Source organism: Montipora foliosa, chromosome 8 (genome assembly GCF_036669935.1).
Source record: "Montipora foliosa isolate CH-2021 chromosome 8, ASM3666993v2, whole genome shotgun sequence".
Lineage (NCBI taxonomy): Eukaryota > Metazoa > Cnidaria > Anthozoa > Scleractinia > Acroporidae > Montipora > Montipora foliosa.
In genome coordinates, this window is record NC_090876.1 from 45,523,191 (window position 1) to 45,536,021 (window position 12,831).

Genomic DNA, 12,831 nt, shown 5'->3' on the forward strand with positions numbered 1-12,831 from the left:
CGTACGGTCGATGACATCATGGCTATAAAACCAAAATTTCTCCCATCGATGGGTTACCATATTTTCTTAACTATGGTGCTCCGCGCGCTCCCCTATAAGTGAAACTGTTTGGCTATTTCAGTCGTATTCGTGATAGTTTACTCTCCAATTTTAATTTCTGCGACTCTCTTTAATTTTTCAGGCTTTCGGAAGTATAAATCGTTTATTAAGTTCCAGGTTACTTTGGGATTTTGCTTGTTACGATCTAGATTATCATTAAAATATTTTCGCTAAGCTTTTCTAATGTCATTGTTAGTATGGTTTCGGGCGCGTTTGTACCGTTCCTAGGATAAGGCATCATTAGTCGAAGCCGTTTTACTTCTTAATAGATCTCTCTTACTGATTTTATGCCTCAAATTGTCTGTTATCCACGGGGACTTTTTACTAACCCGCTCGAATTTGCCTAAGCGGTGCATGTGTCTTGATACACTCCATCAGACAATCTTTCCATCCTTTCCACATGTCACTGGGATTGCTATAGTGGCTACCGGGCATAATCTGTCAGGTAATGGCTAATGAAAAAATCAGCAAAAATCTACGGCCAGTTTTTTGGCAATTTCATGAAATTAAATTGTACGGAAGGAGCCATTACGCCGGGGTCGAACAGCCTGCATTCAAGTTAAATCTATTTTGAAGTGTTAAGTACTCACAAAGGCATTCAAATTCACTTTTCAGGTACGTACTTGATTTTACTATAGAATGACACCGCGCTCTGCGTTATACGTTGAATTACATTTATAAAATCGGACTAAATTTGTCCAACATTGAGGGTGCGCAGCAATTGTCAAAGTAGCTCAAATAGTCGTATTCGTCAGCGTCGTACCATGGAAACAAGTACGGTGACCCCACTTTTTTTTTTCATTTTTATCATCTCCTTGACATGTTACAACAGTGTGCGAAATTATCCGAAATCTATGACAAGTTCTATTTCTAGGGAATCACATTAAAATTAATTTCTGTGCTGTGTCCTCATTTAGTTAGTGCCCAAGCACTGAATACAGTTGACACTTAAAGTTAATTCTTCTTTTTCTTCTTCTTCTTCTTGTTCTTCTTCTTCTTCTTCTTCTTCTTCTTCTTCTGCTTCTTGTACTTCTTCTTCTTCTTCTTCTTCTTCTTCTTCTTCTTCTTCTTCTTCTTCTCCTTCTTCTGCTTCTTGTACTTCCTCTTCTTCTTCTTCTTCTTCTTCGTTTACTTCTTCTTCTTCTTCTTTTGCTTCTTATTCTTCTTCTGCTTCTTGTACTTCTTCTTCTTCTTCTTCTTCTTCTTCTTCTTCGTTTACTTCTTCTTCTTCTTCTTTTGCTTCTTCTTCTTCTTCTTATTATTATTATTTCGTCCCAATCTTCCCGATGAAAAAAGGAGCTAGGAATTAATGGAATGTATTAGACTTGCAATGATAATAATCATCATGATATTTACCCAGGAAGCTCCACTCACCCGAGAGTGGTTTTCAGGGAGGTCCAGACTCTTGCAACCGATCGAATTGGAATTTAGAATGTTGGTTTTGGAGGAGGGGGAAAACCGGAGAACCCGGAGAAAAACCTCTCGGAGCAGAGAAAGAACCAGCAACAAACTTATCCCACATATGGTCCGAACTTGGATACACCAACCCTGCTCCTTGATAATGTTTATCGACGCCTTGAGACATCACGGCAAGCTGGCCCCTCTTATTTAGGGAGAATGGAATAGGGAGACGCATCGGGGACTAAGATTTTAGGTTGGAACACCTACTTTAAGTATAGTGCTTTTTCATAAAAAAATGGCGCTTAATGAAACTCATTAATCGATTATAAAGGGACTGATGCCAGTCTCTTTCCAGGATTTTTGGAAACAATAATAAACTACATTACTAAATACACTAGCAAGAAATCAAACTTTCGCCCTCTTGTCACGGAATGTATCCATTTATCGCCATTTAATTTCTCCCATTTGCTTGAGTGTTCCCTAATTTCCCAACTATTGCCAATCTTGTACTAAAAGTGCTCGTTTCGTCAAAAAAGGATGGATTGCGCAGTAAGGAAAGAAGACTTGAGAAACGACACTGGACTATTGCCATTATTGGCTTGGTGATATGCCTTTGCGCATGCGTAAGGTGCTGAAAAGACCGCTTGGGTCGCCCCGTTCTGGATTTGCGTAAAGATCCTAATATAGAGACAATCTATTTGTTGAATAGCTAATCGCAGTCCACTCTGCGTCTTAAAATAAAATAGACTTCCTTAGAGAATGCCTCGCAACGACAACAGTTGAATTCCAATTGGACGAGTTAATCCTCATCTGCGTAACAATTGAAAAAGAGACGAAAAAGAGGGGGGGGGGGGGGGGGAACTGACGCTTTCCTTGCATTATCCTTTTCTCTTCCTCCTTCTTCTTTTTGATGTACATTTTCTCTCTTTTGTGTGTTTGTCTGCAATAAGCTAAATAACTGCTAAAACAAGCTTAATTGCGAGAAAAGCCTATCGTGGTTCATATTACTGAATTGGCTCGCGTTGTAATCCGGAGACTGATTTCGGTGAGCCTAGACTTCATAAGAGAAATAAACTGGCGATAAATGGACGTGACAAATTTCGTAACAATACGGCCAAAGTTTGATTTCTCGATGATGTATAATTTCTTTCAACCTGGGTTTAAATTGTTCCAAACAAGATTATAGAAGCTGAAGTCAGTTTACAGTATTTATCTATTTTTAGCACAACCTCATCCCCAGGACGCTTTTCTCTGGCTTTGGAGGTGGAACCCCACCTCCAAAGCCAGGGAAAAGCGCCCTCAGGACGAGGTTGTTTTTAGCAAGGCAACTGCTAGATTTTTGCGGGAAAGAAACATCGCGGTATTTTTTTTCCTGCACGATACGTAATTTTGTTTTAGGCATTAGAATTCCCTCGTGCCGTTAATTCGTTGCTGGCCATAATTTGACGAGACACGTATTCTAATTAAGCAATAGAGGACCTTTTCCGTGTTTCCATAGCCTCATCTAAACACGAGGGGGAGTTGGGAGAATCCGAGACAGTTAGGCAAGCCAGAGACGCAGTATCAAATGAAGGAAAATGCTGGTTTTTCACTTCTTGATTGAAACAGATTTTCTAGATAAAGACTCATACTTCCCATCAGCCAATCAAAACGCGCGTCTGAAAGTCCACAATCAATCAGTCCGTTCATCGGAGTACCCAATCAATGTGGACCTTAATGATGGAGATTGAATGAGGGCAAAATATATATGACACATTCCTTTTGTTTCCTTTGTTTTTTTATTTTCTCTTTTGACGTACGGAGTAACCAATCAAGGTGGAACTAATGATAGTCGGGAGGTTGAATGAGGGAAAAAAATATATGACACATTTCTTGTGTTTCCCTTGTTTTTTTTATTTTTTTATTTTCTCTTTTCAATATCGATTCATTGTACTATCAATCCACTTTTTTAAGTAACGAACCCTGGCGTAGACGCCGTATTTACCACGCGCAGCGCATCCCTCTCCCCACGAGACTACACCCTCAAGGTAGAATCTTCCCCCAGATTCACAGACCATGGGACCTCCTGAGTCACCCTGGCAGGAATCCTTGCCACCTTCTCTCAGTCCTGCGCAAATCATGGAGTCGTGGATAGAGTAATAGGCGCGTTTGCAAGTGGATTGGGACACGACTGGAACCATGACTTGCATGAGGACATTTGGAGACGCACCGTTTGACGATAGTCTACCAAATCCTGTAAAAGAAAGTAAAAATACATGGGAAGATGAAAATGACTGCAGAATGAGAAACTTATGAGAGTGATCACTTACGTACATCATCTTCGCATTTCATTTCTTTTTTTTTTTCAATTCTGCTTTATTGCAAATTGAAAATAAATTATCTTTGCGAAATTTTCTTTTTATTTATCTCTTGAATAACTCTAAAGTGGACCTGTTTACCGTCACATAAAAATCAGTTTTAATTGAAAAAGCTGCTTACTACATATCGCCTAAAGCCGAAACTAGTGCACTAGGATGTTTGGTCATCTTGTTGGTGCTAAATAAGTGTATTTAATCGCATGGACCTTAGGGTAACTAAAACATTGCGATTAAATGATTCTAGCATATATAAAGGGTAAAATTATCGAGGGAAGCCCGCCCGTTCATTTCCGTGACAACTTAACACGGTTAAAGTTCAATTCAATAAATCGTTGCTGTCAACAGAAACAGGTCTAAAATTTATTTTATCTGTAGATAAAAAGCAGTTTAATCAGGGTCAGAATCTGGAAGAAGATTCTATTGTAACTTCGCTTGCTCTAGCTAAGAAACTGTGATAACCAATCAGGATCATGTAATCATGCCCTCTTGATTTCCAAAAGTGCCCTCGTGATTAAGGAAAAAATGCCCCCCGCCTTAGCCAATCAGCTTCCAGTAATTCTGCCCCGTACGTGATAAACGGCGTAATCAACGATCTTTTTCAACGTATTTAGAACACTGCACAAGGCGGTTTTGCTTGCTCTACCTGTTACCCAGCACATCTTTCCATCTGCTACGCTTCCAGTTGATCCGGGTAGACAAGCCAAGTTAACAGCTCTGTTCAGTTGAGCGGGACTGGACAATTTCAATAGGGAGATGTCGTGCGCCATTCCGTACGGTCTTTTGTAGCTGTGATGATTGACAATTCGCTCTACATAGAAATCTTGTTCGGTTCCTGCCCCGTTGCCTTTCCGATAATGAGCCCCTAGTCTGGAGTAAAAATGAGAGGAGATGGCAAGTGTTAACTCTTAATTGTAAACGAATTATCCAACTCTGTAAATTATTGAAAAGAAAACGCAGGGGACGAGTAAAACTATTTCCGGCGATATTGTAAATTTCATTACTCGTACTGTTGGTTATTTTTACGGTTACAAAACCAATCGAATCTTTTTCACTGCTCGCGTCACGTAAATACAGTCACATTCTCCAGAAAACTGAAGTTTCTCTTTCCATAAATTCTATGATCGCAGAACAAGTTCGACAGTAAATCCCTTATAAGAGCGAGTAAAGCTAAGCAAAACTCGTAAAAATTATCCACGGTACTGATCTTTGAAAAAACATGAAAGAATACATTTATTTTAATTTTGAATGATGACAATTGTCCCCTGGGCCAGTTCAATGGTGGGGTACCCGAACTAGAAATCGGAAGCCCATTGTTGCGAATCCAGTTTGAAACACTAAGATGATTTTCCTAGAATCCCCGAATCACAATTAATGTTAAATAGTAGAAACTGCTTAAGAAAAAAAAAATAATAAAGAACGATAAATTACGGATCTATTCCCTTTTCATCAAATGAGAATCACATACATTAGTGTATTTAGTCTGTGGAGGTCAAACCGGAAATCATCCTTAAGCAATTTGCAAGTTAAAATGTTGAAGTTGAAAGCGATTTGTTTTTGTGTGACAGGTATAAAAGTTTCCTGGTCATTTACCTGACCCTAATAGATCCAGCTGATTCCTTAATGGTACAGTGTGCTGCAGTAACAACCCATCGTGGATGGACCAACGTACCTCCACAAAACGGAAAACCATGAGAAGATCTGATCTGCGCTTGCCAAGGCCATGCCCCCTTAGGTGCCTCGGTACCGCCGACAATTCGTGCTCTGGGTTTGTATCCACACTTCCCGGAGCCGCTGCCACTACCTCCACCCCCGTTTCCACCTCCGTTTCCGGCTCCACCTCCTCCACAAAGGTTACAACTCTTCATGCAATTTTCCCTCATGAAAGCTTCATATTGACCCTTACAAAATCCTTTGCCCACCCAATCCGAGCACTCGTTCTTCTTGTCTGCGCAAACTGTAAGAGCGGAGACATAAAAGAGAGCAATACATCATAATGAAAAGAAACCTGTTAATAGTTAGAATAGTCATGTTATAAAAATGCATTTAAAACGTAGAGAGAGCCAGGGCCTCGTTGCGAACGATTTTCAATCTAAACAGCTAAAGTATTTTAATTGAAAGTACAATGATAATAATAATAATAATAATAATAATAATAATAAACTTGGTAAGAGTTACTAAGAAACTTGGACAATGGATTGAAGGTGTTACTAAGAAAAGTAATTCGACAATGTATTACAAAAATTGGGGATTAGGGTAAAGACTGGACTGTTGCAGGAAACTACGCTATTGGGAATGGCCAGAATTTTAAAGGAAGGTGATTGATTACACCTTTCAGGAACCGGTTCCAGGCGAGTGGCCCCAGGGTATCCTTGGTTATTTGTTATGACTCGCTCCCTTGGAATCGGGATGAGAACAGCCAGAGCTTAGAGCTAAATGGAAAATAATCACTTTATTTTAGTCTCAAAGTCATTTCACCGAGCACGAGTGCTCGACTAATCGTGGAGACTACAAATCAATTGCATGATGGTTTTCATCTGACGTCACGGGGGCCATGTTGGTGAACAAAAAATGCTTTAAAATGTCTTTTGGGAATTTGACTCTATTATTATGCAAAACTTGTGGGGCCATTTTCTATTTTCTTGTACACCGACATGGCCGTCTCATCACGTGGATGCAAACCAAGAATTGAAATCAGAACAAATCCGTGATGAATGAAATCAAATGGTGGTATTTTAAGAGAGAGAAAAACCGGAGTACGCGGGAAAAACCCCTCGAAGCAGAGAAGTGAAACAACAAACCGGGAATCGATCCAGGGCCGCATTGATGAAAGGCAAGTGCTCTCACCACTGCGCTAGACCTGCTCCCCATGGCGTTCATATTCCCTTACAGGTTGAGCACGCGTCCGAGGGCAAGTCTTTAACTGACCATTGCTCTTTGCAATTGTCTCGATTTTACACTGATTTAAGAAAGCTTCCTTACTGTTTTTTCTTCTGTTTTTGTTTGTTTTCACATAAGAGTCCCTAAATGTCCACACCTTTTTGATGAGCAAAAGTGATTTTAATGATGCCGTACCTACGCATTTGCAAAATAGATGTAATTTGGACCAACCTATTCCGCCTCCTCCACCTCCATTGCAGTAGTTGGGGCAGCTTTTTTGACAATTTTCACTCATCCATGGTCTCACTTTTTCTTTTGTGCATTGCCCATCACTCGCGAAGAACGGGCAACTTTCGTGTAGGTCCACACATCCTGCAGAGAAAACCGGAATGCAAAACGTTTTCATACCGAAGAATGATAATGTCAGGGAATGTCGTCGAACTGAAAGCTTCATTGTTGTTCTTAGGGGCAAATTTTGGATTTTGGCGGAAAGAAGGTGAACAAGTAGTTACCCCTCTCATTCTATAAATTTCAGCAACAGGTAACCATTAAATTAAAGGTTTTTCAAACACTATAAACCTAATGTCTCAGAATTTCAACCAAAAGATCTTACAGTTTTGTTCACCAAGAGCACATCGATGGAGTAAACGTACGTGTTTTGTATACAGCTAAGGACAGAGAAAATGACTAGGATAGGTGGATACAGGAAAAAGGCAAATCTCCAAAAAAAGAGAATTAATGCCAAAGCTCTTCCTCTAAAACTTTGGACATTGGAATTCAGGTTTTGAGGTCTTTTAACTTAATTAAAGCTGAACTTAGCAAAGCATCTTCAACAGTGCCCCTCGTTATAAAGAAAATCTTACAGTTGAGTAGACTTAACTCAAGGAGAAATCACTAAATTACCATTTACGAAAGTTACTAATGACGAAACAGCCAAAGCAAAAAATCCCAATAAGGTCTGCATGATGCCTATAGCACAGCCGCAAAGAGTGAACAGATTCTGAATGGAGCATTTGTAACAATTTATTTTCTGCTAGACGTCCCCAGGCCCGGGCCTGAACAAACTCAACTGGTATGGGACAGGTTGAACCTGCTTAAACATTGGAGTCAAATAACGATTTCATATGGGAAACACTTAAAAGGTGAAAAAACAAAGAAAACGTAAGACCTATTATAAAGAAAGTTTTCTTTTTCATGGGTCATGTTTATTTTTTGCAATTTCATTCGGAATATAGAAGGGCTGTGTAAATCAGCCTGGCTCGTGCATGACATGCCAATATTTTTTAATCATTCTACGGGCCTATTTAAAGTTGGATATTAGACGGGTAATGGCCAACGAGATGGCTTTGCGTAGCGCCAAGATGGTCATAACCAACGTCACATCCATCAAATGATGGTTTCTGTCTGAAAGAACCAATCAGAAATTGTGGCTCTTTTAAGCATTGAAATTTCACAACAGAACAAGAAAAAAAGAAAAAGAAAAAAAGAAAACGAAGCGCCTCAGGGCAAACTTGAACTGAAGGATATATATCAAGTGCGTGCCTGGCTCTGTGGGAACAGAAATTTCCTATAGCGTCTTTTCGTGTCGCTGAACTCGTTGATGCTGTTTAATTCTATAGTGGGTTTTTCCCTTGTATCGAGAAGCGCAATTATTTTGGGGCTTCTTAGATTTCTTTTCGATACCCATCTTTGTTCGTTGAACGAGTAGGTGTCGCCCTGTGGGCAAGTAGTCAGAGAAACGTACTCACCGGCGTGAAATTTATATTGCGGACGACCGGACAGGGCGGGTTTTATCGAACTCAGCTGTTTAAGGGCTGCCAGGAAAATGTGGATAAGATGTTCTTCTTTTCAAAATTCTGATACATTTTTTTTGTAAATAAGAAATTAAAAAAAAAACCCTGCTACATAGCGCAAATATTTCCACCACCTGCATGTTGGAAGGCAACAAATATATCGGATGGTATATATATATATATATATAATTATGTTTAGTATATATGTCGCGACTAGTGATGCCAAGAGGAAACATAATTTTCAGCTGGATTGACAAAACTCCCAAGTTCCCAAAAGTTGAGAATTCATGTTAAAATTCATGGCCGGGTTTAGCCATTCGGATCATTTCCATGGAAACAGTTGTTGGCCGTGTATCTTTTTTTAGCGAAGCCAACTTAGTCACTTTCTTTTTATGCTTAAACCTTACACAAAGCCATTTAATTGTAATTTTAAAACGGAATGTAATGCGGCTAGTAAATATTAAATCAACAGCGCCTCACTTCTTTCTGTAACAACTTTTTCTTATCGCGAATCTTTCCATTTTAACTCCTTCTAGCCAGAATTTTCTAACCCTCAAAATCCCTACTATTTGCAACTCCATTCTAGCAACTCCCCCACAACCTCCCCCTCCCTCCCGCCGGGTGGACCTGTTGGTTTAGGTCGGGCCTTTCCCATTTATTGTGCAAGCTTTCTTAAAGGTGAGGGTCCCCAATAGGGTTCTTCAATCCCGCTATCCCGACCAAGGTTTTCCCTCAATCCCGAAATCCCGGAGGCTGTTATCGGCTAATCCCGATCCCGACCATAATTGTAAATTCGTTACCTCAACGAAGAGGGCTTTTCAGTGGGTACACATTCCTTCCCAGCACTGGTCTTGAAGTCTTTGCTTACAGTGAAAAATCCCTCTCTCCTCTTATTTGTCAGGGATCATGGCAAGCCGAGAAACCGATCACAAAGTCTACAAGGGCGTTTCAAACACCAATGCAATGCCATCCAGTTGATGAACTTTATTCGTTTTTCGCACGATAGAGTTACTTTGAGGTGTAGCTCACGATCGGATGTTTTGACTGCAATATTGCCAGTCTTCATCAGACAATGAACAGCCGTAACAGGTCTCAGGTCTAGTCCTGTTCCGGGACTCCCTCTTAGCCCATCTTGAAAATGGGCCTGGAACCCAGGCGGGAAAAGAGAGAGTCCTGTATTACTTGCAGGCGCATGCTCGGAATGAGCCAATCATATTGCATTAGATGCCAGGCTGGATATGTAAATAAAGGGAACCTTGAAACTCCGACAAAAAATCGTATATGAAAATTACTGTGTGATTCGCAGTGTCAGGAAAGAGAACATCTAATTAAATTATGCCTCGTCGTGACCAAGCGAGGAGAAAAAACCCCGATCGCAGTGATGTTGGAAAATTATTGTCAAATAAATGTAACGACTGAGAGAATATCGCAATAAATCGATGCAAAGGCTGAAGTAGTAAATATAGCATAGGATTTCACTAAGCGACAAAACAGCTCGGAGTCAGAATTTCATATTATCTGCGATACTTTACCTCTAACAATGAGTCTCAGAAGGAAAGTGCTTTTAAGTAGCAGCAATGAAGCAAGGTGACACACGCTTTTAAGAAGCATTTTTCATTCTTATTAATTAATATTCAAGAGCAAATTTTGACCAGAAAAAAAAGTCGAGACAATTAATGTCCGAATAATCGATGTTTGACTGTGCATATATATGTATAAATTTAACAGGAACATTATTGCTTCATCATTGCGTTATCAACACAAACTGGTATGCAAAGAAAGAAATAGTCCAGGTTGTGATTCAATTTCGTTTAACTTTTTATCTAACTTAATCAGGAATAATGCTCAGTTTTTCTGTCATGCAATCGTCTTTTAGTTTTTCCGATATAAAAATCATTGCAGTCTCTACATAAAACCTTAGCCAATTGGCCACGGCCCTAAGTCTTTCCTTGTAAGGAAAGAAAGATTTAATGCGACAAGTGCTTTGAAAAATTATTCTAAGGAAAAATTTATAGTCTGAATAATTTACTCTACTCTAATTACTCACAAAAAAAAAAAAATACTCTGTTTGTCACCGATGTTTGTGTATTATTCCTGATAAAACTGACAGTATTTGCGAGATTTTTTACTTGACTGTTTTATATTGGATATCCAAACAATTTGTCCCTGATTTTGAAAAAAATTGGTAGGCCTAAACTCCTGAAACAATCACAGTTTCAATAATTACTGTGCAACTCAAATATATGTTCACTGTATCAGTGCAATCATCACATAACTAGATCGACAGAAGTAATGAGCAATAAATAAGAGTTCCTGCAGGAGATTTATTAGTCTTCGTTGAGCGATTCACATCCACGACCTACATACAGTATATTTGTAAGTTTCAAGGATTCTCGGGAGAGCAATTAAATCAAAATTTGATATTTTTCTGCGCCAACGTCATGCAGCTGTTCAGTTGGGTTTCAGGCAGGAAATTCCATACTTTCATATGTCATCCATCTGATCTTTCTCGATTGGGGCTCACGATAAGAAGGACTAATTTACAATTAACATCGGACTCGGATCGAAGAAAATCGCAAGCATATTAAAGTGTGGCGTTTCTAAAACGAGGGTAGGGGTAAGACCAATGGTCAGGGTAAGGGTGAGGATACGAATACAAAAAGTATCCTAAACAGGCATAAAAGCTAACCTTAGGCCTAATTAGGCCTAAACAAAAGTTTAAGGTTAGCTTTTATGCATTTTTAGGATACTGTCTGTATTCGTATCCTTACCCTTACCCTTACCCTTGGTCATACCCTTACCCTCGTTTTAGAAACGCCGATATTAAAGGAACAACCACGTAGCAACCGACTTGCCAAATCCTTCTGCAGGTTTAACAAAACCATCATTACCGGTAACGACTGCATGAATAGCTTGCAGTTGTTCCGCCTTAGGCAAAAAGGAAAAGTGGCATTTCTTAAACGCGAGATCAATTGCCTCCAGAAACTTGGCGTAACTTGGCGTTATAATTTCCTTTTACATTATCCCTATGTATCCAGTGTAAAAGCACTCGAAATAAACTATTCCCAAATAAGGAATCTTTTTTCCAAATATGTTTTTTCCCCCAGTTTTGCGCCTGCAAGTAATACAGGACTCTCTCTTTCCTGCCTGGGTTCCAGGCCCATTTTCAGGGCGGGGTAAGAGGGAGTCCCGGAACAGGACTAGTCTCAGGTCATGCAGGTATCTTTATTCTGGTTTGTAGATGTTATTCTCTTATAGGCCACGTTTTCCTATAACGGCTGTTGTGTTTCTTGAACTTAGATATCCAAAACTCGGGAATTTCGATTCCACTATTCCTATTGATGTTCTTAGGATGAAGTCTTATATGGACAGCCTCTTTGGCCCCACGTGTGTACCAATGAGAGTCACAGTTTGAACTGAGGACGAAAACATGGCGAAGTAGTGACCAATGCATTTCCGTGTATAACAATCACAAAGTGTCCACTAACAATATAACAAGTTCTAGTTTGCAGTGAGTGAATGTCGATAGCTACAGTCATTTTCGAACTTTAACATTAACAAAACTGTTTGAAGTAAAACTATTACTTCACTCAGTACCTTAAAGTTCATGCTTTCTTTGCGGGCTCGTTAAGTTAGCAAAGTCTTGGTGGTCTCGACAAATTCCGCTGACTGAACCCAGCCGACGTTTGTTAGCGCTCTGTGCTTTTTCATGAAAGATACACTAGCAGTCAAGATCTACTTTTCTCCCAAACACCAGTCTCTTGTAAATCAAATACTCTTTCCATTGTTCCAATGTTGAATATTGGCCAAGGAAGAAATTTTGGCCCCAGGCTTCTTCTAATCTTTTCAAAATAGGTTGTCTACACCTTGTTATTGGGGAAGTCTATAATTACAAATGAATGATTGAGATGGGCGCAAATTAGAAACAAAATATCTAATCTGCAAAGACAAAATTATCAATGGTTATAAAGAAAGATAAGGTATAATAAAAAGGCAAAGTGTGGTACGGTTGTGATTATGATGTTTGAGCGACATCCATAGAACGTCTTGCAAATGCGTTTTGTTGAATCATGTTCTTGACGAAAAAATTATGTATTCTGGGTCACCAGTCAAAACATTGCAATCTGCGACATTTAATGCATAAAGACTCACAGAACTTCATTCTCTTTAGAAGCACAATATTAATTGTCATTTGCAGATGTAATCAACTGCGATAAACAATGCATTCAAACTACAGCCAATTCCGGTTTGCCATGTGGTTGTCCTCTATTACTGCAGGGTGATTATATGCCGATGGTTAATTA

The 12,831-nt window shown here is 39.5% G+C and overlaps 1 protein-coding gene across 1 annotated transcript; it reads right to left on the reverse strand.

Annotated features, from left to right (window-relative positions):
- Nucleotides 1-3,259: 3,259 nt before the first annotated feature.
- Nucleotides 3,260-7,723, reverse strand: LOC138013358 (trypsin-like). Its single transcript, XM_068860407.1, has 5 exons — nucleotides 7,638-7,723; nucleotides 6,966-7,106; nucleotides 5,448-5,811; nucleotides 4,501-4,724; nucleotides 3,260-3,733 (listed from the first exon to the last, which is right to left on the reverse strand). Exons 1-5 carry the CDS (start codon nucleotides 7,696-7,698, stop codon nucleotides 3,414-3,416), a joined length of 1,110 nt encoding a protein of 369 aa, XP_068716508.1. The 5' UTR covers nucleotides 7,699-7,723; the 3' UTR covers nucleotides 3,260-3,413.
- Between the last annotated feature and the right edge of the window lie 5,108 nt (nucleotides 7,724-12,831).

Coding starts and splice junctions, on each gene's coding strand:
- LOC138013358 (XM_068860407.1), bottom strand. CDS start 7,698: ATGCAGACCTTATTGGGATTTTTTGCTTTGGCTGTTTCGTCATTAGTA. Junction 4,725..5,447: donor GCTGGATCTATTAGGGTCAG/GTAAATGACCAG, acceptor TTTTTACTCCAG/ACTAGGGGCTCATTATCGGA. Junction 3,734..4,500: donor AAAGATGTGCTGGGTAACAG/GTAGAGCAAGCA, acceptor TTTCTTTTACAG/GATTTGGTAGACTATCGTCA.